We start from the raw sequence: 23,215 nt of genomic DNA, 5'->3' as shown, positions 1-23,215 counted from the left end.
ATGAGAACCACATCTTTCTGCACATCTTCCTCCATTTTGAATTCAAATCCTGTAAATATACCTCATCGTTAATCAACAGCTTTAGTGTTCAGTGGCAAAAATAATCTGTTGTGAAGCAGCATTAGTCTCAAATGCTTGAACTGAACAGGAGACAGCAGTGGTCTGTCACTGTATTTACAGTTTTGTGCCACATTGAATTCATTTGAACAGAATCACTGGAGGATTCACTAAACATGCAGATTAACACGACTTCAGTGAACCAGAGAAGGAGGTGGAAACTGTTGAACGGGGGTTTTGTGATCTGGGGCACAACTGAAAGACAAAACCATAAAAACAAAAGGTTTGATGTGAAGCAGTGCTGGAACCTGAGAGCTGTCGTCTTCACTGCAATGGACAGACCTTCTGTCCGCAGCCCTCTAGTGGCTGCAGGAGATCATTTACATCCCGTTTGAATCCAAATTAAAAGCCAGAATAGCTCGAGAGCATTAATTTTTGCAGCAGGAAGTGAAGACTTGCGTCATTACGCTACGTGACGCATGTTGCAAAGTGTGGTGACAACACGCATCCTACAGGGAACACTGCAGTGGCGCAGTCATGCAAGTTGGACACATTTGGACCCAATTTTTTAAAATGCACAATGATTTAGGGAACAAACATTTTGTAATGTCATCTGTGACCTTTAAGTGTCTGTTTTCCAGAGGGAATGCAGCACTAATTTGAATTACACTGTTGCAAAGCTGAAGAGATCTTGACCATCAAAAGGATTAGTGATGAATTCTGGGTACTATATATTAACCTTCAAGTAAAAGTACAAACATGGCCGACACAGCACACAAGTTTATGTGATCACATTTTTTTTTATTAACAATTTCAGTCACTCCAACATGGAAACAGTTGCAGGAAGGCTGCAGCTCACCCTGCAAGACAAAGAAGAGGGTTAAAATGAGTCATGAACGTTACAGAACAGCTTAGACAGACTTCAGTTGACTTACCATGTGGGACACCGGGTCCTCCTTTGGGTCCAGTCACCGGTGGAGACTTGCTTGGTGCTTTGACGGCCCTGAAGGGATAGACTGGTGGTTCAGGGTACTCGGGGGAGTACTGAGTGTGGGACAGGACTTCTCGTGCTCGCTGGTAGCCGTTCCTGGACTGGACGATGTAGGACGAAGGCGGCAGAGGGGACGTCTCACTCGCGCTCTGAGGACCCTGGTCGCCAGAGTCCCAGACGCTGAGGTCTGGGAAAGGACGCGACGGCATCCAGTCGCTCGGGTCGTAGAACGAGGCGTCAGCGCCCCCTGCAGGCTGCCCGACCCAAGGAAGGCCTGGAGGACCAGCGTTGGCGTAAGAGACAGGCGCTACGTTGTACCCAGAGCTCGGACCAGAGTCGTAGTTCCCAGCAGGGTACGCGAAGCCAGAACCAGGAGCCTCGTAGACGGAGCCCAGGTTCGACGCTCCGCTGGTTCCAGAAACAGGCTGAGGCTGCACGGAGAAGCTCGGACTCTTCTTCCCAGTGCCCACAGGAGGGCTGACGTACCCGGCGCTCAGGGAAGACGCTGCAGGAGACCTGGAACCTGAAGTCACGACGTACCTGCTGGGATCAAAACTCTGCGACGAGCCTGCAGCCGACGAGCCTGCTTCACGCTGCAGGGACACCAGAGGAGGACGCGAGCCTTCAGACTGAAGGTTTGATCCAGGAGCAGGTCCACCAGCAGAGCCCCGTGTAGCGGTGTAGGGATATCTGTAGTCTGGACACAGATTGTGACGAGGGGAGAAGCTGAAACTCAAGTTCTTGCAGTGCAAATACACAAATTCATGTTTAAAGTGGCTTTTTTAACTAAACCAGAACTCTCACAGAAAGCTTCATCCAACCAGACAACTGGAGTCAGGAAATAAAGTTCATGTTTCAACAACCAGATCAACTCCAGTGACGGCAGATTAACATGTCTCGTGTTCTTATCTGAAGTGTTGTGACTGATGTTTGAGCTGGACTTCATGAACAGAGACAGCAGGTGTGAGAGGACAGGTAGAGGACTCTGCTGAGCGTTTGGTCGTTTCCGTGTCACAATGTTCAGCCTGAACACAGAAAGCTGAGTTCTCGTCGCTTCAGTCAGCAGACAGTCAAAAGTGAGACTCACCTCCTTTAGTTGCAGGAAAACAAGCGGCGCTGCTGAACAGCACACAGATCCAAGAAAGCCTGTAAGAGAGTGACGGCAGGTGAGACTCAGCTGAACTCCAGCAGCTGTATTGTTGCTCAAAGTGAAAACAAATCCATTCAGTCACCTTCCAAAGAGCCCGAGCGCCATGTTGGAGTCAGAGAGCAGCAGGTTGATCTTCAGCAGCCTGCTGGAGGTTTGTAGCCTGAAGCTTTGTGCTGTGAGCTGCATGAGGCTCCTCTGGTCTTATATCGGTGCTGCACCTGCTCTCTGCACTAATTAAGCTCATTAACCACACCTGGAGGTACTTTTACTCAAGTACGCTACTTCAGTTCAAGTTTGAGGTACTTTTACTTTACTTGAGCGTTTTCATTTTCTGTCAGTGTGTAAAAAATACCAAAAAGTCATACTTGAGTAAAAGTTAAGATATCACCCGTACAAGTAGTACTCGAGTAAAAGTCTTAAAGTATCTAGTATTACATGTACTTACTGAAGTATTAAAAGTACAAGTAAAAGTAAATTATAAATATATTTGCTGACTGATTATCAGAATCAATGTTTTATTTTAACTAATTGTTGATAAGATATGTGGAATGTAACTAAGTACATTTACTCAAGTACAGTACTTAAGTCCAATTGTGAGGTACTTGTACTTCCCTTGAGTATTTTCATTCACACTTACTCAAGACGTACAGTCCAGTCTGGACCATGTTTCCTGTAATGTAGTCGAGTAGAAGTGTAAAGTAGCAGGAAATGGAAATACTCAGATACAGTTACCTCAGAAGTATAAAAGTACAGTACTTGGGGAAACCATGGATCCTAACACTGAACCTCAGTGTGTGATGTGATGTCTCAGAACAAACGTGCAGTGATCAGAACCTGTTCTGCTCCTGAAGCAGGTCAAAGATTGTAAAACATGTCCTCTTAGATGAGCGCGGACAGAAGACACAGGACTGACAGCAGCTTCTGAACTCAGCTGCTGTCGGTGTGTTGAGTGTCTCCGTCCACTAGAGGACAGAAGTCACTTTCCTTCACTCTGCTGCTGCTCTGAAGACTTCACATCACAAACACATGAACGTTTATCAGCAGCTCAAACACAGACCTGTCAGCTGAACATGCACATCTCAGGTGTGTTTGTTTTAAAGCTCTGGAGCATCAGAACATTGGAAAAGATAAAATAGTGAGAACAAAAGTCAAAATGTGTAATAATTTGACTTTTTTGTTATTATTTGAGCTTTTTATCTCATAAATATGTTTAACCATGGGAATATATATATATATATATATATATATATATATATATATATATATATATATATATATATATATATGTGTGTGTGTGTGTGTGTGTGTGTGTGTGTGTGTGTGTGTTGTTTCTGTCGTTAACATTAATAAAAGTTGTGACATTAAACACAGAAATGCCTGTTGGTGATTTATTCATGAGCCCTCAGATGTTTTATCTTCCCTGCTCTCACGCCTGTCTCCTGTCTGCCCGTCACTGTCTACTGTGCAGCTGGTTCTGAGATGTTTGTGGTTCGGACCGTAAATCTGAGGCTCGGGATGTTGTAACGGGCTCAGCGTGGGGCTGAATATGTAAAGGTCGCCGTCTGCAGTCGCTCTGAGCGGACAAACTGGATGATCTGAGCGCGTCTCCTGCAGGAGGGTCTGCCTGCTGCTTTGACTCCTGGTGATGCTGGGAGGAGGATGAGAGATTGGTGACGCACACGGCGTGAGTCTGGACACCCATGGAGAGGTTTTATAACGACAGCCAGAACCAGAACCCGGAGCAGCTCCAGGTGGTCACAGCGGGAGCGGACAGCCCCGGGCCAGGCGGAGGTCTCAGTCTCCGCGCGCTGACCGGCTGCGTCCTGTGCGTCCTGATCGTGTCCACCCTGCTGGGGAACACTCTGGTGTGCGCCGCGGTCATCAAGTTCCGCCACCTGCGCTCCAAAGTCACCAACTCGTTCGTCATCTCTCTGGCGGTGTCAGACCTGTTCGTGGCCGTGCTGGTGATGCCCTGGAGGGCGGTGTCCGAGGTCGCCGGCATCTGGCTCTTCGGCCGCTTCTGCGACACCTGGGTCGCCTTCGACATCATGTGCTCCACCGCCTCCATCCTCAACCTGTGCATCATCAGCATGGACCGCTACTGGGCCATCTCCAGCCCCTTCAAGTACGAGCGCAAGATGACGCGCAGGTTCGCCTTCCTGATGATCGGCGTCGCGTGGACTCTCTCCATCCTCATCTCCTTCATCCCCGTGCAGCTCAACTGGCACCGCGCGCACAACTCGACGGCGGACAGCCCGGACAACTGCAACGCCAGCCTGAACCGGAGCTACGCCATCTCCTCGTCCCTCATCAGCTTCTACATCCCCGTGGTGATCATGGTGGGGACGTACACGCGCATTTTCCGCATCGCGCAAACCCAAATCAGACGGATCTCGTCTTTGGAGAGGGCGGCGGGGCCCCGTGCGCAAAACCACCGGCACCGCGCGTCAACGCAGGACGAAAGCTCGCTGAAGACGTCTTTTAAGAGAGAAACCAAAGTGTTGAAGACTCTGTCCATCATCATGGGAGTGTTCGTGTTCTGCTGGCTGCCGTTTTTCGTGCTGAACTGCGTGGTGCCTTTCTGCGACCTGGACAAAGTCGACGAGCCGCCGTGCGTCAGCGACACCACCTTCAGCATCTTCGTGTGGTTCGGCTGGGCCAACTCGTCCCTGAACCCGGTCATCTACGCCTTCAACGCCGACTTCAGGAAGGCCTTCTCCACCATCCTGGGCTGTAACAAATACTGCTCCACCTCCACGGTGGAGGCGGTGGACTTCAGTAACGAGCTGGTGTCTTATCACCACGACACCACCATGCAGAAGGAGGCCTGCGCCGTGCCGGGCCCCGGGGCGCAGAGACTCACGCAGCCGCCTCCTCCGCCGCCGCACACCGGGGGAAACCTGGAGCACAACTTCGACAAAGTTTCTGTCATTTCGGATGATTCCCGCAACAACAGCAACTTACTGCTGCCCGCCATCCTGCAGTACGAGTGCGAGGCGGAGATTTCTTTAGACATGATGCCCTTCAGCTCCTCCGGACCCGCAGACTGTTATCTCATCCCGGGTCAGATCCAGGACCTGTGAGACCCTGAAGCGCTGAAACAGGGTTCGGCTTCCTTCGAGAACTCTTTTTTACATTAATGGTATAAATATTTATGTCATGTAAATATTTAACATGTTTCATATTTAAATGAAATAACTGTTGTTGTGAACTTCTTTACATAATTCTTGCAAGAAGTGACCTGCTGTGTGTGTGAAGGTTATGGACTAATGTAGTGAAGTCACTAGTAACAGCGCTATCACCAGACTCCCTTAACAAGATGACGATTTTAAGAGTTGTTGCATAATGAGGAGGAATTTAACAATCTTTGTGAAACGGCTGCAGTGAATCTCAAATCATTGGTGCCTTCTCGTAAATTCGGCATTAAATACAAAAGATACATTTTTTTTCTTGTAAAAACTGTCGTGGCATCACTGACACACACTCAAAAGTAACTATGCCTCTTTGTTGCCTGTGGAGAAAGTCACCGGACTACCTTAAAAATTTTTTAAATTTTGCCCCCCAAGACAGGAGACATCGTATATGACACATTCAGTTGGATGTCACTTCTCCAAATACACACCTCCGTCACTGGAGAAAACGGATACCCTTTATACAAATAAAGAAATATCTTCATGTTCAACATTAGCAGAATTAACAAGTAGGTCCACATAATTAAGAATTTGTTGTAGTCAGCGTTTCACACAGTTCATACAGTGTCTCCTGAGGCAACAAGTCTCAAAGTTAGCGTTTTTTCAAAGGAGTCTGGTCATTTTCTCGACAGGCGTCAAAGAAGCCAATATTAGTTACTTTTTACACTATTTATATGTTAGTTCTGCTATATTCTTTAATAAATTTGGTGTAAATGATGAAATCAGTTCAAACAGCTGTTGGAAGTCAGACGCACTTTAGAAAGAAGCAGAAAGGCTTATACAGTGAAGAGACGACAAACTTTTACAAGGAAAGAAACATCTTAATGTTTTCTATTTAATGCCGAATTTACGAGAAGTCACCACTGATTTAAGATTCACTGCAGCTGTTTCACAAAGTTTGTTAAATTTCTCCTCATTATGCAACAATGTCAACATAAAATTGTCAATTTATTAAGGGAGTCTGGTGATATTGCTGTTACTGGTGATTTCACTACATTACGTGGTCCAAGTCCATGACACACACACACACACACACACACACACACACACACACACACACACACACACTCTGGATAAAAGTTAAAGTCACCATATGAATAGTACTTGAGTAACAGAGCCACGTCCAGATGGGGGACCTGGGGTGGCACTGGCACCCTGAATGTCCTAAAGTATGATTGGCTGTCTGCCCGGTGAGAGGCGGGACTTTATTTCAAACCATCTTTGAAAGGATTTTTAAATGTGTATCGTTGTATTTTGTATGTAGCCTACGTCTGGAGGCACAATTTGATGACGTAAACATATTAAATGTAACATTTCTGCAATAAAATGTCTGAAAACGACTCGACCTTTGTTCTGTTTGATGTTGAGTTGAGTTCTTACATCATCCCAAATGTTTCCAACGATGTTCAAACAGACAAGTCCAGAGTTTCAAGGTGACGCTGCGTTTCTTTAACTTGCAGGAGAGTCAGAGAGTCACGTCACATAGATCTTTATCAGCAGTGGTGGTTTTTTGATGAGTTGAAGTGAATTTGACTTCAGGATCTTTGTGTTTATTCGACCTCAAACAGCCAGATTAATTTACGGCACATTAGCCGTTAGATAGCGAGCGACGTCATGCACTGAGAGAGTGTGTTTGAATTCAGGTCAACCTCTGACTGAGCTCAGCACTCAGCAGACACTCTGGTTCTCTCCTCTCTGTACGGTAAAACGCTGTTTCACTGTGAAGCTCCAGAAGTGTTTCATGGACTAAGAAACTAAGAAAGAGATAATGACTGGATTTAACATTTTGGCAGAATATTCTTACTCATATTTTATCTCAGCCGTAAGTTTTACTTCACAAATAACCAATGAAATGCTGCCCCATGTGTCCAATAACACAGAGACTGGACAGGCTAACTGTCAGCGGCAGTACAATGCAGATGTTTGGGTAATTGCTGCAGTGACGTTTGATGTGAGTGTTCAGGTTCACTCACTCACTGAACCTTTGATATGTTAAACAAGGCTGACCGGACAAACAGGGGTAATTAATATCAATTACAACATTAGTTTCAGTGTTTAATTGCCCCTTCAGGTAATTGCGGGCTGTTTCTGTTGGAGGGTTCATCCTGCTGCTGCTGAGACTCTGACACTGAACAAGAGATCTGACGTTCAGGTGTCTGAACTGTGTTGTGAAGGTGAAATGTTTCTGTGTTAACTGAAGGCTGTTGAATTATTTCTTCCTCAGACTTCTTCACCGACCTTTGACCAGCTTGCTTATCAGTTAGACATTCAATAATGAACTAACTGGACTAACAGCTGTAGCTTGAGCTGTGGCTGAGAATATATAAATGTGTTTGTTAGATATAAAAAAACAAAAGTGCCGGTCTTAAATATATCTTCTCTCTTTTAATATGTCACAACAGACCTGTGCTTTTAAATGTTTCTGAATTCTTAAACTTACTGAAATATTACTCAATTACAATTAAAAACTGCAGCGTTTGTTCTCTTTTTGTCCGTAGGTCAGGTTTATCAATGATCACGTCTCGTCTCTCCATCAGACGCCTGTGATCTCACTTGGACTCAGGTTCTGTGCAGAGAGGAGCTGACTGGTCACGCTACTGGGAGGTGGACTGGCAGAAGGAGCAGCAGGTGAAGCAGAACCAATTTCTTCCAGTCATAGTTCCTGTAGGTGTTTGCTACAGAGGGATGTCAAGGAAAGGAGAGGGTGTCCAGTCCAGGCTCGGAGGGAATAAACTGTCCTTGTGTTTAGATTACTGCCTGCAATTAGGTTTATCACATCTCGATGCAGAACATGATAATCAGAAACATTATTTACCTGTTCCTCCTGCCTTCACCCGTCTGGGAGTGTATCTGGACTGGCCTGCTGGCTCTCTGTCTTACTATAAGGTCTCATCTGACACTCTGAGGCACATCTACACCTTCTACACCAAGTTCACTGAGCCAGTTTACCCAGCCTTCATGGTTATAATGGGATCCATGTTTCTGTGTCTGTAAACTTGTCGGCACATGATTCAGTTCAGATTCAGTTCAGTTCACTGAAATAACTGATTCAAATGTTTGATTGTGAAGCGTCATCATGTCAGTCACATAACAATGTCAGATAATATAACGCTTCTTTATGTTTGAGTGTCTTTAGTGCACGTCATCATGTCTGTTGGGTATGTTGAGCAGTCTACATTAGGGCCCGACCGATATGGATTTTTTGGGGCCGATGCCGATACCGATTATTAGGGGGAAAAAAATCTGATAACCGATTAATCGGACGATTTTATTTTTTTTCTAAAGTTTTAAAATGTTATTAATTTAAGTAATATATCTACATATTTACTTTTTTTTTTTTTAACAAATGGCTGCTTTTGAGCCTTTCAGACACTTCTACAAAGAATTAAAGGCAGAAAAATAATTTCAAATCCTTTTTATTGCTGAGTCAAGCAGCATATTAACATACAACCATCCAACATTAGGCCTACAACAAGGCACCATTAGCTACTGCTCTTCACGCCGACAGGAAGACTGACTGATCATCTCAGTAATATACCACAGATTTAACATGAATCAAACTCGGACCAGAAAAGCGTTTTCACTACTCGCCCCCCCCCCTCCTTATTGTTTATTTCACAAACGTGTTTATTTACCGTTGAGGTGGACCACTCTCCTCCGTGCGTCCCTGCCGCTGCCTGCTCCAGATCAGTCACTCTGCTGTGTTGTGAGGTGGTTAGTGGATAGTGGCTGGAGTTTGTCATGAGGTCGGTGCGTCCTCTACAGGATAAATAGCCTAATGTCGGGGGATCTTTTCAAATAGGGGGAACATTTTCAAAGTAAAACCAAGTCTTATTCCCTTCATTTTATTTCTGAAAATATCGGCGACAATCGGCGAGTTTTGGCCGATTACCGATTAGTATCAAACGGGCTATAATCGGCCGATTTAATCGGCTCGCCGATAAATCGGTCGGGCCCTACTCTACATATTAAGCAAGTAAAGTAAATAAATAAAGAAATAAGGCTTCTCTAAAGACAAGTCTTCATAAGTGCAGTAAGTCTTTGAAATAAATTAAGAATTAAAAAGTTTGATGGGAATGGAATGCAACACAACATATGCGATTTACGAGCAGCCCTTGAATGCACCATGTAACAGAGCAGGAAGCTCCTCTGATCCCTGCGGGACCACCAGGAGGGAGTCACCCGGTCCAACAAGAGTCCGACCAAAGTTCTGCCAGAGACAGGAGGGAGTCTGGTCTGGAGGGACTGGTACCATCTGTCCTCTTGGGGACAGGACTGACGGTAAACAGGTAAGTTCAACATGTCTGACTCTTTATTGTTGGTCAGGTTCAAAGTGAAAGTGAAAGAGATGAAGAAAGTTTTCTGTTGGTCACTTCAGTGAAATGTGTCGCAGTATTTTCTAGTTTCATGACTGACATGCTCAGATGAGTCTGTCTGATCGCTTGTCCTCTGGTACCGGTCTTCTAGAGCTGATCCAACGCAGGGCTGCCAAGTTTTCAACGAATGTTTGGAGGGTAATAGTAATATTATAATAGAGTCATATCTCATTTTCAGTTAACATTAGGATTGGACTGTTGTGACGTCATTATTCAGGAAGCCCCTCCCCCGCCCAATTATTTTTAAAACCAGTTTCCTGTTATTGTCCACGTGGTTCATAATGACCATCAGAGTGAAAGCAGGTCTTTGTGCTTCTTCGCTGACATCTTTGAAAGAGATAAAAAAAAAAATACAAATAAAATCAGTCCAGTGTGTTGTGAAGGAATGAGCCACATATGCAGGGATTTCTGTTTTTAAATCCAGCCCGACACTGAAATGAACACTAACCAACCATTTACCTCAGCTCTTTTCATTTGTTTGGGAGTTTAGCAGTTTGGAGGGACGAGCTGCAGATGTATGTTAGTGGTTTGGTGAAGCCGTTTATTATCAATCAATTGTGTTTACTCTTTTTAAATCATAATGAAAACAGAAACTACCCAAATGACCCTGATCAAAAGTTTACATACCCTGGAGGTTTTGATTAACATACACACAACTTGACACACACGGGTTTAAATGGCTACTAAAGGTAACCATCCTCACCTGTGATCTGTTTGCTTGTAATCAGTGTGTGTGTTTAGAAAGTCAGTGAGTTTCTTTTAAAGTGCCTCTGATTAACCCCAAATAAAATTCAGCTGCTCGTCGGCTTTTCCTGACATTTTCTTAGTCGCATCTTACAGCAAAAGCCACTTGGTCCACAGAGAGCTTCCAAAGCATCAGAGGGATCTCATCGTCAAAAGGTATCAGTCAGGAGAAGGGTACAAAAACACATTTGAAGTCTCCCAAAAGCATGTGGGAAAATGTGTTGAGGTCTGATGAGACCAAGGTTGAACTTTTTGTCCGTAATTCCAAAAGGTGTGTTTGGCACAAAAACAACACTGCACATCACCAAAACAACACCATACCCACAGTGAAGCATGGTGGTGGCATCATGCTTTGGGGCTGTTTTTCTTCAGCTGGAACTGGGGCCTTAGTCAAGGTGGAGGGAATTATGAACAGATCCAAATACCAGTCAATGTTGGCACAAAACCTTCAGGCTTCTGCTAGAAAGCTGAAGATGAAGAGGAACTTCATCTTTCAGCACGACAACGACCCAAAGCATACATCCAAATCAACAAAAGAATGGCTTCACCAGAAGAAGATTAAAGTTTTTGAATGTCCCAGTCAGAGCCCAGACCTGAATCTGATTGAAAATCTTCGGGGTGATCTGACGAGGGCTGTGCACAGGAGATGCCCTCGCAATCTGACAGATTTGGAGGGTTTTTGCAAACAAGAGTGGGCAAATATTGCCAAGTCAAGATGTGCCATGCTGACAGACTCCTACCCAAAAGACTGAGTGCTGTAATAAAATCAAAAGGTGCTTCAACAAAGTATTAGTTTAAGGGTGTGCACACTAATGCAACCACATTATTTTATTTTTTTATTTTCTATTTTCCCCCCTAAAAGACTTCAGTTTGTTTTTCAATTGAGTTGTACAGGCTATAGGTCACATTAAAGGTGAAAAAAGTTCTGAAATTATTTATCATGATTAATGATTACGGTTTTGTCTCTCACTCATTTCAGATATCTGAATCAAAGGTTGGACACTCTATCACTGTATCTGTACATATGCTGTTGTTTTTTTACCAACAGGAAGTGACTTGTCCTCAGGCGACATGGCGGTAGCTGCTCTGGGTCGACCTTTCACTTTGGGAATGCTGTACGACGGTCGGAAAGATGAGCTGATTCCAGGTAAATCTTGATGTTGACTACAGAAAAGCAAAATCAATAATCAAACTGGTATCTACAGATCTGTTGAACTTTAAATCATGAAGTTATTATGTGTGACTGGAGGTCACAGAGGAGACAAATACGTACAAGACTCTGTCATCTGCATAGAAATGGACACTGTTTGTGTTGGTGTGATAATATTTCTGATGTGGTGTAGATGGTAAAGGACCCAGTACAGAACCTTGTGGTACTCCCTTATTTGTCCCAAAGAAGTTTAGGACCATTGGAACAGGTTGCCTGTGTTCTGTTGGACAAATGAAAATATATTTTATTGGTTTAAATGATCCAAATCAGCTCTGTTTCATGAGCTCTACTGAATCTTACCAAAGGGTTTTGCCTGAACACATCCTCTACATCTTTGTCTGTAGGTTTGACTTTGTGGGATGAAACAACTCTACAGAACAACACAGCCAGGAGTTCTCAATATAGTAGTGAATTTGAAATAACTGCATCTGACTCCATTGAGTCCAAGTCCTCTCTGATGGATATTGAAGGTTCTCTGAAGGTCAGTTTCATGAGTGGACTGGTTGAAGTTGGAGGATCTGGAAAGTATCTGAATGATACGAAGAAATTCAAGAATCAGAGCAGAGTGACGTGTCGGTACAAAGCTACCACACACTATAAACAGTTATCAATGACTCAGCTTGGATCCATGAGCACCCGACAGATAGATTTCATCAAGAGGGGCACGGCAACACATGTAGTCACAGGAATCCTTTATGGGGCAAATGCTTTCTTTGTGTTTGACAGTGAGAAGTTAGAAGCCAGCAGAGTTCAGGACATCCAGGGCCACATGGAGGCTGTGATCAAGAAGATCCCCTTATTTGATGTTGGGGGTAAAGTTGACATCAAGCTGACTGCTGAAGAAAAAAAGATGACCAAGAAATTCTCCTGCAAATTCTACGGAGACTTCATTCTTCAAAGCAACCCTACAACATTTGAAGATGCAGTGAAGACCTATGCAGAACTTCCAAAGCTGCTGGGAGTAAATGGAGAGAAGAGTGTTCCTGTGAAGGTCTGGCTGATGCCTCTGAAGAATTTAGAGTCCAGAGCAGCTGAGCTGAAGAGAGAGATCAGTGTTGGATTAGTGGGGAAGATGCAGGACGCTCTCGAAGATTTAAGAGAAATACAAATGAGATGCGACGATTCTCTGGACGACGCAGTGGTGGAGAATTTTCCACAAATCAAAAAAATATTGAGGAAGTTCCAAAACGTGTGTAATCATTGTGTATCTAACCTCCAGAAGAACATGGCGAAGAAACTTCCCTCCATCCGTGAAGGTAAAGAAGACGAGAGCTCAGTAGAGAAACTCCTTGAAGACAGAAAGAAGTCTCCATTCAGTCGTGAAAAACTAAACAAGTGGCTGGATCATAAAGAGAGAGAAATCAACGTCATCAGGTCCTGTGTGGAAATGATGGAGGGAACTAAGATCGTCCCAAATCAGTCAGAGCTGGACAGAGAGGTTCTTGCTGCAGGTGTCGATGATGCTCTGTGCTTCGTCTTCACCTCCCTGCAGAGTGCTGACCCCGGCCTGGATGCGATGGAGAAATACCTGGATTCACCGAAAGGAAGTACCAATGAAGTCCCATGGTACTACTCAGATGAAGTTTTAACCAAAATGAGAGGACAAGCCAAATATTTCAAATCTTTGAAGAGCAGCAGCAGATTCTGTTTCCTGGTAGCGGCCATCGCAAATGAGAAATACGCCGGAGCAACCATCTACCAGTACAGGAACGGCATTCTGCGAACTGAGGATTTTACTGACATCACTGATGTGGAGACGGTCACAGACAGAAGAGATTTTATCTGTTGTAAGTATTTTATTTTCACTGTAAGACAAATCAGAACAAACGAGTCCCCTTCAGAAACCTGACTGCTCGTTCCTTTTATTACTCTCAGACTTCATTTGAAGCTTTTCTTAGAAAAGTCCTGCAGATTTTCTCGGAGCTGACACTGAAACTGATTTATAGACTTCAAGTGAAATGAGCGACAGTACTGTGGATGCACAGTGGTTAAAGAAGTACTCAGATCCTGTAATTAAGTAAAAGTACCAGAACAATAATAGAAAATGACTCCATACAAGTTAGTCCTGCATTCAAAAGATTACTGTAGTAAAATTATACAGCTGTTATCAGCAAAACATCATCAAAGAAGCAGAAGTAGATATTTTTATATATGTGTGTAAGAACACAGCTGGACGGAGGCTGAGATCTGAGAGTTTAATGACCAACGACTGCTCCACTGTAACTGTTGGCTACATGACAGTCAAACATCATCAACTTGAAGTTGGAACTGAAAGTATCTCAAAGTGAAATATTGACTTTCCACCACTGTCCATGAACAGTACGTAGGAGCATGTGACTGAATGTTCACATATCTGAGCCTATCCTTTCAAAAGTGTTCATAATAATCAATAAATGTATTTTCAGTATGAATTGTGATCATGATCACGTCTCGTTCTCTCCATCAGACGCCTGTGATCTCACTCTGGACCCAGACACAGCACACAACTTTCTCATTCTGTCTGAGAGAAACAAGAAGGCGACATGTGGAGAACCACAGTCATATCCTGACCGCCCGCAGAGATTTGATAGTTGGCCTCAGGTTCTGTGCAGAGAGGAGCTGACTGGGCGCCACTACTGGGAGGTGGACTGGGGAAATGTTATGATGTTCACTGTAGGTGTTTGCTACAGAGGGATGTCAAGGAAAGCAGACGGTGACCAGTCCAGGCTCGGAGGGAATAAACTGTCCTGGTGTTTAGGATATATCTGGAGCTCAGGTTCAGCACATCTCATTGCATATCATGATAATCAGAAACATGCTGTTCCTCATGCTTTCCCCCGTCTGGGAGTGTATCTGGACTGGCCTGCTGGCACTCTGTCTTACTATAAGGTCTCATCTGACACTCTGAGGCACATCTACACCTTCCACACCAACTTCACTGAGCCTGTTTACCCAGGCTTCATGGTTATAATGGGATTCATGTTTCTGTGTCCGTAAACTTGTCAGCACATGATTCAGTTCAGTTCACTGAAATCACTGATTCAAATGTTTTGATTGTGAAGCGTCATCATGTCAGTCACATAACAATGTTAAATAATATAACGCTTTTTTATGTTTGAGTGTCTTTAGTGCACGTCATCATGTTTGAGTGTCTTTAGTGCACGTGTCATCATGTTTGAGTATATTTAGTGCACGTGTAATCATGTTTGAGTATATTTAGTGCACGTGTAATCATGTTTGAGTATATTTAGTGCACGTGTAATCATGTTTGAGTATCTTTAGTGCACGTCATCATGTTTGAGTGTCTTTAAGTGCACATGTCATCATGTTTAGTGTCTTTAGTGCACATGTCATCATGTTTGAGTATATTTAGTGCACGTGTCATCATGTTTGAGTATATTTAGTGCACATGTCATCATGTTTGAGTGTCGTTAGTGCACATGTCCTCATGTTTGAGTATCTTTAGTGCACGTCATCATGTTTGAGTATCTTTAGTGCACATGTCATCATGTTTGAGTATCTTTAGTGCACGTGTAATCATGTTTGAGTATCTTTAGTGCACATGTCATCATGTTTGAGTGTCTTTAGTGCACGTCATCATGTTTGAGTGTCTTTAGTGCACGTCATCATGTTTGAGGGTCTTTAGTGCACATGTCATCATGTTTGAGTGTCTTTAGTGCACGTCATCATGTTTGAGTGTCTTTAGTGCACGTCATCATGTTTGAGGGTCTTTAAGTGCACATGTCATCATGTTTGAGGGTCTTTAGTGCACGTCATCATGTTTGAGTGTCTTTAGTGCACGTCATCATGTTTGAGTATCTTTAGTGCACGTCATCATGTTTGAATATCTTTAGTGCACGTCATCATGTTTGAGTATCTTTAGTGCACGTCATCATGTTTGAGGGTCTTTAAGTGCACACGTCATCATGTTTGAGTATCTTTAGTGCACGTCATCATGTTTGAATATCTTTAGTGCACGTCATCATGTTTGAGTATCTTTAGTGCACGTCATCATGTTTGAGTATCTTTAGTGCACGTGTCATCATGTTTGAATATCTTTAGTGCACGTCATCATGTTTGAGTATCTTTAGTGCACGTCATCATGTTTGAATATCTTTAGTGCACGTGTCATCATGTTTGAGTATCTTTAGTGCACGTCATCATGTTTGAGTATCTTTAGTGCACGTCATCATGTTTGAGTATCTTTAGTGCACGTCATCATGTTTGAGTATCTTTAGTGCACGTCATCATGTTTGAATATCTTTAGTGCACGTCATCATGTTTGAGTGTCTTTAGTGCACGTCATCATGTTTGAGTATCTTTAGTGCACGTCATCATGTTTGAATATCTTTAGTGCACGTGTCATCATGTTTGAGTATCTTTAGTGCACGTCATCATGTTTGAGTATCTTTAGTGCACGTCATCATGTTTGAGTATCTTTAGTGCACGTGTCATCATGTTTGAATATCTTTAGTGCACGTCATCATGTTTGAGTATCTTTAGTGCACGTCATCATGTTTGAGTATCTTTAGTGCACGTCATCATGTTTGAATATCTTTAGTGCACGTCATCATGATGGGAACAGAGCAGATGAAGATTTTAACAACAGACCTGAGATGAGAGCGCTCCAAGGTGAAACTAACCTTTGTCTTCTGTTCTGTGCTCTGAGCATTAATAAAGTGTGACAGTACTGGAGGAGATGTTCGTCTCATTCTTCTTACAGACTTTTACTTGAAAGTCATTTCACAGTGCAGCAGTGGCGAGTGGTGACCTTTTACTGTGGTCATGCTGAAGTGTCCATACCATGCGCGCCCGTAAGGGGGGTATTTATTTATTAATAAAACATATAATATGGTTTTTAACTACTACAGTGGAAACCGCTTATAGTGATCACGTTGGTCCAGAGTACATTTGATCACTATAAGCACTTGATTACTAAAACCGAATTATTATTTCACTTATTTTTTTATGCAGAACATCATCTAAATGCCAGTTGTATAGTTTTTCAATGAGAAAAATGTAACGGAACGGTCGTCAGCGCGATCCTCTCGTCAGCTCCAAACTCACCCGTCTGCACCTCAATCACAGACCACAGCTGGTTTTCCACACAGCATTTACAGTAACTCACGTGACACGTCTCAGATCAGTGGGCGCTGCTGCCGGTGTGTTTTTAAAATGAGCCAACTAGGCTAGTAGCGCCGCAGATTTCTCATTCCCCACCTTGTTTGACTGAGTGTTTCGAGATAGTTTTCATGAATGAACAGGCAATATGTCACTGTCAGACCGGATCGTTTGACGGGAGGGGGGGGTCGGGCCGTATGAGTAACGGGTCAGAACTCTGTCGACAGTAAGTGGAGGTTTCAATGTCCCTTTGAAGGGACAATGTTGTAGTGAGGACGGAGCCTCTGACCTTTAAGGCCAAGGACACACACCTTCATCTTCCTCCATTTTGAACTCAAATCCTGTAATTTATTTAGTTACCTCATCGTTAATCAACAGCTTTAGTGTTCAGTGGGGGAAAAAAATAATCTGTTGTGAAGCAGCATTAGTCTCAAATGCTTGAACTGAACAGGAGACAGCAGTGGTCTGTCACTGTATTTACAGTTTTGTGCCACATTGAATTCATTTGAACAGAATCACTGGAGGATTCACTAAACATGCAGATTAACACGACTTCAGTGAACCAGAGAAGGAGGTGGAAACTGTTGAACGGGGGTTTTGTGATCTGGGGCACAACTGAAAGACAAAACCATAAAAACAAAAGGTTTGATGATGTGAAGCAGTGCTGGAACCTGAGAGCTGTCGTCTTCACTGCAATGGACAGACCTTCTGCCTGCAGGAGATCATTTACATCCTGTTTGAATCCAAATTAAAAGCCAGAATAGCTCGAGAGCATTCATTTTTGCAGCAGGAAGTGAAGACTCTTGTCATTACGCTACGTGACGCATGTTGCAAAGTGTGGTGACAACACGCATCCTACAGGGAACACTGCAGTGGCGCAGTCATGCAAGTTGGACATCACAGCAGTAGGATACATTTGGACCCAGTTTTTTAAAATGCACAATGATTTAGGGAACAAACATTTTGTAATGTCATCTGTGACCTTTAAGTGTCTGTTTTCCAGAGGGAATGCAGCACTAATTTGAATTACAGTGTTGCAAAGCTGAAGAGATCTTGACCATCAAAAGGATTAGTGATGAATTCTGGGTACTATATATTAACCTTCAAGTAAAAGTACAAACATGGCCGACACAGCACACAAGTTTATGTGATCACATTTTTTTATTAACAGTTTCAGTCACTCCAACATGGAAACAGTTGCATGAAGGCTGCAGCTCACCCTGCAAGACAAAGAAGAGGGTTAAAGTGAGTCATGAACGTTACAGAACAGCTTAGACAGACTTCAGTTGACTTACCATGTGGGACACCGGGTCCTCCTTTGGGTCCAGTCACCGGTGGAGACTTGCTTGGTGCTTTGACGGCCCTGAAGGGATAGACTGGTGGTTCAGGGTACTCGGGGGAGTACTGAGTGTGGGACAGGACTTCTCGTGCTCGCTGGTAGCCGTTCCTGGACTGGACGATGTAGGACGAAGGCGGCAGAGGGGACGTCTCACTCGCGCTCCGAGGACCCTGGTCACCAGAGTCCCAGACGCCGAGGTCTGGGAAAGGACGCGACGGCATCCAGTTGCTCGGGTCGTAGAACGAGGCGTCAGCGCCCCCTGCAGGCTGCCCGACCCAAGGAAGGCCTGGAGGACCAGCGTTGGCGTAAGAGACGGGCGCTACGTTGTACCCAGAGCTCAGACCAGAGTCGTAGGCTGCGGCCGTGTTCCCAGCAGGGTACGCGAAGCCAGAACCAGGAGCCTCGTAGACGGAGCCCAGGTTCGACGCTCCGCTGGTTCCAGAAACAGGCTGAGGCTGCACGGAGAAGCTCGGAGTCTTCTTCCCAGTGCCCACAGGAGGGCTGACGTACCCGGCGCTCAGGGAAGACGCTGCAGGAGACCTGGAACCTGAAGTCACGACGTACCTGCTGGGATCAAAACTCTGCGACGAGCCTGCAGCCGACAAGCCTGCTTCACGCTGCAGGGACACCAGAGGAGGACGCGAGCCTTCAGACTGAAGGTTTGATCCAGGAGCAGGTCCACCAGCAGAGCCCCGTGTAGCGGTGTAGGGATATCTGTAGTCTGGACACAGATTGTGACGAGGGGAGAAGCTGAAACTCAAGTTCTTGCAGTGCAAACACACAAATTCATGTTTAAAGTGGCTTTTTAACTAAACCAGAACTCTCACAGAAAGCTTCATCCAACCAGACAACTGGAGTCAGGAAATAAAATTCTTCATGTTTCAACAACCAGATCAACTCCAGTGACGGCAGATTAACATGTCTCGTGTTCTTATCTGAAGTGTTGCGACTGATGTTTGAGCTGGACTTCATGAACAGAGACAGCAGGTGTGAGAGGACAGGTAGAGGACTCTGCTGAGCGTTTGGTCGTTTCCGTGTCACAATGTTCAGCCTGAACACAGAAAGCTGAGTTGTCGTCGCTTCAGTCAGCAGACAGTCAAAAGTGAGACTCACCTCCTTTAGTTGCAGGAAAACAAGCGGCGCTGCTGAACAGCGCACAGATCCAAGAAAGCCTGTAAGAGAGTGACGGCAGGTGAGACTCAGCTGAACTCCGGCAGCTGTATTGTTGCTCAAAGTGAAAACAAATCCATTCAGTCACCTTCCAAAGAGCCCGAGCGCCATGTTGGAGTCAGAGAGCAGCAGGTTGATCTTCAGCAGCCTGCTGGAGGTTTGTAGCCTGAAGCTTTGTGCTGTGAGCTGCATGAGGCTCCTCTGGTCTTATATCGGTGCTGCACCTGCTCTCTGCACTAATTAAACTCATTAACCACACCTGGAGGACAATCAGCCCACACAGAGGCACAGCCTGTTTCCACTGGAGGAGGACAGAGAGTCTCAAGTTTTAAGTTATTTTTTGTCACAGTTATTTTAATTAAAGTGTTTCATACACACATCTTAGGGTGTGTTGAGTGTTTGTGACAAACTGAAGGATGACTTCTTCCTGTATGTCCTGTAAGTTTCTGATCCTGTGAAGTCATGAGAGAGTAAATCTGTCTGTTATCAGCTCATCTACACACACAGGGTTTAATGTCCAGCTTCCTGTATGTGTGTGTGTGTGTGTATGTGGTCACTTCCTGTTTATCTCTCCCTGTCATGTTGCAGTAAGTTGGACAGAGATTATAGACATAAAACTCACACAGTCTCTCTTCCCTCTTTTGTTTCTTCAGTGATTTGTGATTCAGTCGTGTGTCTTCACTCATCAGTGTGCGACATTTGTGCAGCTTGAACATCCCTGAGAGGATAAACTCTGTTTCAGTTCTGTTTCTATCCAGCGACTCGTCTGTCGAGTATTGTGTGGAGCTCAAGTGGCTTCAGAGAGCGAACGAAAAGAGGCTCCAACACAATCCCAGCCTTCTTCTCCTCCTGCAGATGAAAGTGGAGTGAGTGTCACAGACAGCTCTTAAAGCCGGTTGTGTTTGTTGTCTGATTTGCTCCCTGACCTTTGACCTCGCTGCCACGCGGCTGCAGTCGCTTCGACGAAGTGGAACAAAAGCTTCAAACAGCGACGCAGCGATGTGACACTTACTGCTGCTGCACTCGATTCAGAGAGACGATCTGTGTGAGCTGAGCTACATTTGTTTTAGCACCGTGATCATTACCACAGGAGACACTGATGGATGCAGAGGTGTCAACAGTCCACACATCCTGTCCTCCAGGAGAAGTTCAGATCTTGACTGCTTACTTCAGTTACTGATTCAGCTTCTTTACTCCAGTAAAAGTAATCGAGTACAGCCTCTGAAATGTACTCAGAGTATCAGAGTAAAAAGTCTCCCTCTGAAGGACATTTGTGGTCAAAGCTAACTGAAGCTCACGTCATATTAATATAACTCAAAGACTATTAAAGTTAAAGGTAGAGTCAGTAGGATTTGTCCCAGCTGTTCCTGAACGCACCACAAACATAGTTGATCGTTCAGTCTCATTCCCAGGACGTCAAATAGCCACATGTTGGGTTGTTTGTGTTCAGATGTAGAGAGGGAAAGTCACAGAGATACTCAGGTACAGTACAGATACCTGAAACATGGACTGAAGTACAGTCATGAAGTATTTTGTACTTTATTTCCCACCTCTGTATCAAAGGTGTCATTTTAAAGTCATTTTCAAGAATCATCTGCCGGCACTTTCAATGGTTCAAAAACTAAAAACAAGTTGTTGTGTTTTTGTTTGAGCAGCACGAACAGATTAAACTTGTTTTGAGAGTTATGATGACTAAATATTACCTGACAGCTTTAGTTACAAGTTACTATTCATAGATTATGATTTTATAACATAAAATAAATAAAATAAAATAACTTGAGACTCTCTGTCCTCCTCCAGTGGAAACAGGCTGTGCCTCTGTGTGGGCTGATTGTCCTCCAGGTGTGGTTAATGAGCTTAATTAGTGCAGAGAGCAGGTGCAGCACCGATATAAGACCAGAGGAGCCTCATGCAGCTCACAGCACAAAGCTTCAGGCTACAAACCTCCAGCAGGCTGCTGAAGATCAACCTGCTGCTCTCTGACTCCAACATGGCGCTCGGGCTCTTTGGAAGGTGACTGAATGGATTTGTTTTCACTTTGAGCAACAATACAGCTGCTGGAGTTCAGCTGAGTCTCACCTGCCGTCACTCTCTTACAGGCTTTCTTGGATCTGTGTGCTGTTCAGCAGCGCCGCTTGTTTTCCTGCAACTAAAGGAGGTGAGTCTCACTTTTGACTGTCTGCTGACTGAAGCGACGACAACTCAGCTTTCTGTGTTCAGGCTGAACATTGTGACACGGAAACGACCAAACGCTCAGCAGAGTCCTCTACCTGTCCTCTCACACCTGCTGTCTCTGTTCATGAAGTCCAGCTCAAACATCAGTCGCAACACTTCAGATAAGAACACGAGACATGTTAATCTGCCGTCACTGGAGTTGATCTGGTTGTTGAAACATGAACTTTATTTCCTGACTCCAGTTGTCTGGTTGGATGAAGCTTTCTGTGAGAGTTCTGGTTTAGTTAAAAAAGCCACTTTAAACATGAATTTGTGTGTTTGCACTGCAAGAACTTGAGTTTCAGCTTCTCCCCTCGTCACAATCTGTGTCCAGACTACAGATATCCCTACACCGCTACACGGGGCTCTGCTGGTGGACCTGCTCCTGGATCAAACCTTCAGTCTGAAGGCTCGCGTCCTCCTCTGGTGTCCCTGCAGCGTGAAGCAGGCTTGTCGGCTGCAGGCTCGTCGCAGAGTTTTGATCCCAGCAGGTACGTCGTGACTTCAGGTTCCAGGTCTCCTGCAGCGTCTTCCCTGAGCGCCGGGTACGTCAGCCCTCCTGTGGGCACTGGGAAGAAGACTCCGAGCTTCTCCGTGCAGCCTCAGCCTGTTTCTGGAACCAGCGGTGCGTCGAACCTGGGCTCCGTCTACGAGGCTCCTGGTTCTGGCTTCGCGTACCCTGCTGGGAACACGGCCGCAGCCTACGACTCTGGTCCGAGCTCTGGGTACAACGTAGCGCCTGTCTCTTACGCCAACGCTGGTCCTCCAGGCCTTCCTTGGGTCGGGCAGCCTGCAGGGGGCGCTGACGCCTCGTTCTACGACCCGAGCGACTGGATGCCGTCGCGTCCTTTCCCAGACCTCAGCGGCTGGGACTCTGGCGACCAGGGTCCTCAGAGCGCGAGTGAGACGTCCCCTCTGCCGCCTTCGTCCTACATCGTCCAGTCCAGGAACGGCTACCAGCGAGCACGAGAAGTCCTGTCCCACACTCAGTACTCCCCCGAGTACCCTGAACCACCAGTCTATCCCTTCAGGGCCGTCAAAGCACCAAGCAAGTCTCCACCAGTGACTGGACCCAAAGGAGGACCCGGTGTCCCACATGGTAAGTCAACTGAAGTCTGTCTAAGCTGTTCTGTAACGTTCATCACTCACTTTAACCCTCTTCTTTGTCTTGCAGGGTGAGCTGCAGCCTTCCTGCAACTGTTTCCATGTTGGAGTGACTGAAATTGTCAATAAAGAAACAAAATGTAGTCATAACTAGTTTGTGTATTTTGTCACGCACTTACATGATATTGAAACGGATAACTTTACCACCCCCAGTGTCTCCCTGTGGTATTCATTTTCTAAATAACGAGGCTAACATTGTGGAGCCTCTAAAATTTCATCAATTCTGTCAAAGAATATATTTGATAACTGATACTTCCAATGATTCAGTTAAAGGTGCTATATGCAAGAGTTTTCTGTTCGCAACTCGTCAAAGTGATGCTTTGGGACGAGTTGTGAGTGAGACACGGAAATCTATTTCTTACAAATGGCTTCTTTAAATGATTTTTGTCTTAAACTGGAGAAAGTTGGTCTGTCGCTCTCTGCACAATCAAAACTGTAAAGACTCGAATTCAGGAAGCCTCGACTGTAATTTAAGCACAACTGAGCGTGACTGTCGTTTACACTGACAG

The 23,215-nt window shown here is 44.9% G+C and overlaps 5 protein-coding genes across 5 annotated transcripts; 3 read left to right on the top strand and 2 right to left on the bottom strand.

The window, feature by feature from the left end:
* Nucleotides 1–833: 833 nt before the first annotated feature.
* On the bottom strand, nt 834–2,399 carry LOC311250661 (uncharacterized protein). Its single transcript, XM_084342534.1, has 4 exons — nt 2,281–2,399; nt 2,136–2,194; nt 993–1,745; nt 834–917 (listed from the first exon to the last, which is right to left on the bottom strand). The coding sequence occupies exons 1-4, from the start codon at nt 2,382–2,384 to the stop codon at nt 913–915; spliced, it is 921 nt and encodes a 306-aa protein (XP_084198660.1). The 5' UTR covers nt 2,385–2,399; the 3' UTR covers nt 834–912.
* A 1,314-nt stretch (nt 2,400–3,713) lies between these two features.
* Nucleotides 3,714–5,281, top strand: LOC311250655 (D(5)-like dopamine receptor; the record flags this gene model as incomplete). The annotated part of the gene is made up of 1 exon (XM_084342527.1): nt 3,714–5,281. The coding sequence occupies exon 1, from the start codon at nt 3,899–3,901 to the stop codon at nt 5,279–5,281; it is 1,383 nt and encodes a 460-aa protein (XP_084198653.1). The 5' UTR covers nt 3,714–3,898.
* A 4,301-nt stretch (nt 5,282–9,582) lies between these two features.
* LOC311250652 (neoverrucotoxin subunit beta-like) lies at nt 9,583–15,355 on the top strand. Its single transcript, XM_084342519.1, has 4 exons — nt 9,583–9,678; nt 11,558–11,656; nt 12,064–13,506; nt 14,166–15,355. Exons 2-4 carry the CDS (start codon nt 11,581–11,583, stop codon nt 14,693–14,695), a joined length of 2,049 nt encoding a protein of 682 aa, XP_084198645.1. The 5' UTR covers nt 9,583–9,678; nt 11,558–11,580; the 3' UTR covers nt 14,696–15,355.
* A 2,606-nt stretch (nt 15,356–17,961) lies between these two features.
* Nucleotides 17,962–19,535, bottom strand: LOC311250659 (uncharacterized protein). The gene is made up of 4 exons (XM_084342531.1): nt 19,417–19,535; nt 19,272–19,330; nt 18,115–18,879; nt 17,962–18,039 (listed from the first exon to the last, which is right to left on the bottom strand). Exons 1-4 carry the CDS (start codon nt 19,518–19,520, stop codon nt 18,035–18,037), a joined length of 933 nt encoding a protein of 310 aa, XP_084198657.1. The 5' UTR covers nt 19,521–19,535; the 3' UTR covers nt 17,962–18,034.
* A 1,687-nt stretch (nt 19,536–21,222) lies between these two features.
* Nucleotides 21,223–22,789, top strand: LOC311250657 (uncharacterized protein). Its single transcript, XM_084342529.1, has 4 exons — nt 21,223–21,341; nt 21,428–21,486; nt 21,877–22,641; nt 22,717–22,789. The coding sequence occupies exons 1-4, from the start codon at nt 21,238–21,240 to the stop codon at nt 22,719–22,721; spliced, it is 933 nt and encodes a 310-aa protein (XP_084198655.1). The 5' UTR covers nt 21,223–21,237; the 3' UTR covers nt 22,722–22,789.
* Nucleotides 22,790–23,215: the final 426 nt, after the last annotated feature.

This window comes from Pagrus pagrus (genome assembly GCF_965226575.1).
Source record: "Pagrus pagrus genome assembly, chromosome: 21".
NCBI lineage: Eukaryota > Metazoa > Chordata > Actinopteri > Spariformes > Sparidae > Pagrus > Pagrus pagrus.
The sequence above is the reverse complement of the archived record's forward strand: the minus strand, read 5'-3'. Positions and strand labels throughout refer to the sequence as shown.